Genomic DNA, 2,727 nt, shown 5'->3' with positions numbered 1-2,727 from the left:
GTATAGAAATACATTTATACCTGTATGTATGTGTGTATCGACGTATGTAAGTGTGTATTAATGATATATATATATATATATAAATATGATGCACGTGTTTAATCACGTTATCGGCCGTGAGTTCAATCATCTACATTTTATTTCTGTGAACGCCAACTGCATATCTCTCAGCTATATCTCTCAGCTTGTCAAGTTCAAACATACATCGCAGCCGCACTCTGGATCACTTATTTTCTCCACTTCTATACGCTCTCGAAACTATGGACCCCTCAAATTTTAAAACGTTTCCATTAAATATCTTCAAACCCCTAATTTCCCGGCTTGCACAGGTTAGTGTTTGTGCCACGTGGACAGAATGGGCAACGGGTCACTCAGGTGCCCGTCGTGTCCCACTTTAACCCGTCAGATGTGATAGATAACATGAATTACGAGGAATTGATGCAGCGATTTCCCCCTCAGGTAGGCCACCGGATGTGTGTATACATAAAGATTTGAAGATTTGTGGACGCGTGCCTGTTCGTGTAATCGTGTGTGTGTAATCGTGTGTGGGTGTGATGTTTATCGGCATGTGTGTGTATTTGTGTGTGCGTGTGTTGTTTATCGGTATATGCGTGTAATTGTGTGTGCGTGTGTTGTCTATCTGTATGCGTGTTTAATTGTGTGCGCGTGTTGTCTATCTGGATGTGTGTATAATTGTGTATTTGTGTGCAATTGTGTGTTCGTGTCCTATCTATTTGTACGTGTGTATAGTTGTATAAGTGTTTGTGCTGTAAGCTCGCGTTGTGTGGTGCTAGTATTCTGCGCAATTTATATGCGCTTATCTTTTTACTGGCGCTATCCGTCTCCTTGTTTGATTCGAGAAAGGTGCAATCTTGTGTCGCTGTTTGAGACGATCACTGAAACTACTCGTGCCCTTATATTTTGAAGTTCAGTATTGTATATTTGTGGCTATGTATATGAAAGGTATATAGATACACATCGATATACACTCTACACCTACTTGGCATCGCTCCCGTATTCCACCACTGAGAATGTACAGATTTCGAATTATAGACACTTCCGTAATAGTATCATGGATCTCTCCGCACATACAGGTGGGACGGGCAGCGAATCGTTGGCTTATTCACGCGCTACCCACCGAAACGCTGTCGAAAGCTGCTATCGCCAAACTGGAAGAGGGCTCTCAAAACTGTTGTATATGTTTGGAAGACTTCAAAGCAGGTTTGTGGGTTCGTAGGTTTAAATTTAGTGTATGAGATTGCCTTATGGCTATTTGCCACGTACCCATACATGCGATATGTTTCGAAGTTTTAGTTTGACAGTATATATACAAGTGTCGACGAACAGCTGTTTGCTTTCCCGCATAAGTGCTAGCTACAACAAAGATACATTTTTGTCCATGTACTTGTTCGTATTTGTAGATTATGACTCGTATTGATGGCTGTTTTGATATAGGGGAACGAGAAGCGTGTTGCAGTTCTTATTATAATTTTATGATAGGCCCAAGTTAAGGCACATTCATTTGCTTTTCACTCTTACAGTTGTGCCTTTATGAAAAATGTTAATGTGTACTATCAGCCTATCACCTAGATATATTGTGAAAGGACGATGGAGAGGCTGCTTCTTTGTCTCGACTGGCTCATAGTATAGTACTCGCTATCTCGAATATATGACTGTGATCATGAAACATGTTGATGATTTTATTCTACTGTAGGAGAGAAAATGAAGAGATTACCTTGTCTACATACGTACCACGACCACTGCATAGATGAATGGCTATCAAGGAGAGGGACTTGCCCCGTTTGTAAACATGCACTGGAATAGCCCGGTGGGGGGCTGGAGCCATGGTTGACTGTCTTCAGAGGGTCTGTCGGTGTGACATTTATAAAACTCCTCTTACGAACACATGCCCATTCGTCGGAAATACAATTTTCAGGCCCTGTCCATTTGTCCATAATTCTGAACGGACGTCAATTGGACGACCGCACGAATATTTACCCCCTCGTCTCAAGAGTGGCGTTACACAGTACCTACTAGTCCACTGACTATTTACACTGATTGGAGTTTGGACTGTGGGTGAGTGGACTCTCAACTAGGTAGAAAAGCATAGCCTTCTAAATCATACAAGACGAAGGCTATGAAGAAGGCCAGGAGAAAAGAGAAATATTCAATATTGATTTTTAGTAAAAAATGTATTGGACCATAGCGGCATATTTAGGGCTAGGCTTCTTTTAGAGGGGACGATAGGCCTACGCCCTTTGGCCCCACATCCCATGCCCTGTCGTTGGGCCCACCACCAGTGGGCCGGTGGGGTCGTGAAAATTCCGTTCCGCACACTCGCACATTCGTTCAGATGTCTTGGACTTGCATCTGCAATACTAATAAATACCTCTATGAAGTATGGAGTATGGAGTATGTACTATGGACTATGTATGAGACTCTTTTAACTTTTAAATCTGCGAGTGAAAATAAAACAGAAACACACAGCTGGGGCCTGGGGGAGGGGGGGGGGGAATAAGGCTGGGGCACAGGAAGGTTTTTTTAATGATTTCCGGTTTGTTTTTAAAAACAAAATTGTGATTATTTTGTGCAACGGCCCTCCGGGTTTTCGCCCTCGACTCCCTCGGGAGTCGGGACCCTGGTCCTGTGCTTTGTTTTTTTAAAAACCCCAAAAACAAATACACAAAGAAGGCTATTATAACTCCAGTCTGGTTTTTATTTGTTCTA

General features: G+C 42.4%; 1 protein-coding gene across 1 annotated transcript; it reads left to right on the top strand.

Annotated features, from left to right (window-relative positions):
- Positions 1–327: 327 nt before the first annotated feature.
- On the top strand, positions 328–2,475 carry SARC_13057 (hypothetical protein; the record flags this gene model as incomplete). The annotated part of the gene is made up of 3 exons (XM_014292821.1): positions 328–459; positions 1,095–1,221; positions 1,715–2,475. Coding segments are annotated over 3 exons (369 nt in total), but the record flags the coding sequence as incomplete, so codon positions are not given.
- Positions 2,476–2,727: the final 252 nt, after the last annotated feature.

Source organism: Sphaeroforma arctica, assembly GCF_001186125.1.
Source record: "Sphaeroforma arctica JP610 unplaced genomic scaffold supercont1.2855, whole genome shotgun sequence".
NCBI lineage: Eukaryota > Ichthyosporea > Ichthyophonida > Sphaeroforma > Sphaeroforma arctica.
The sequence above is the reverse complement of the archived record's forward strand: the minus strand, read 5'-3'. Positions and strand labels throughout refer to the sequence as shown.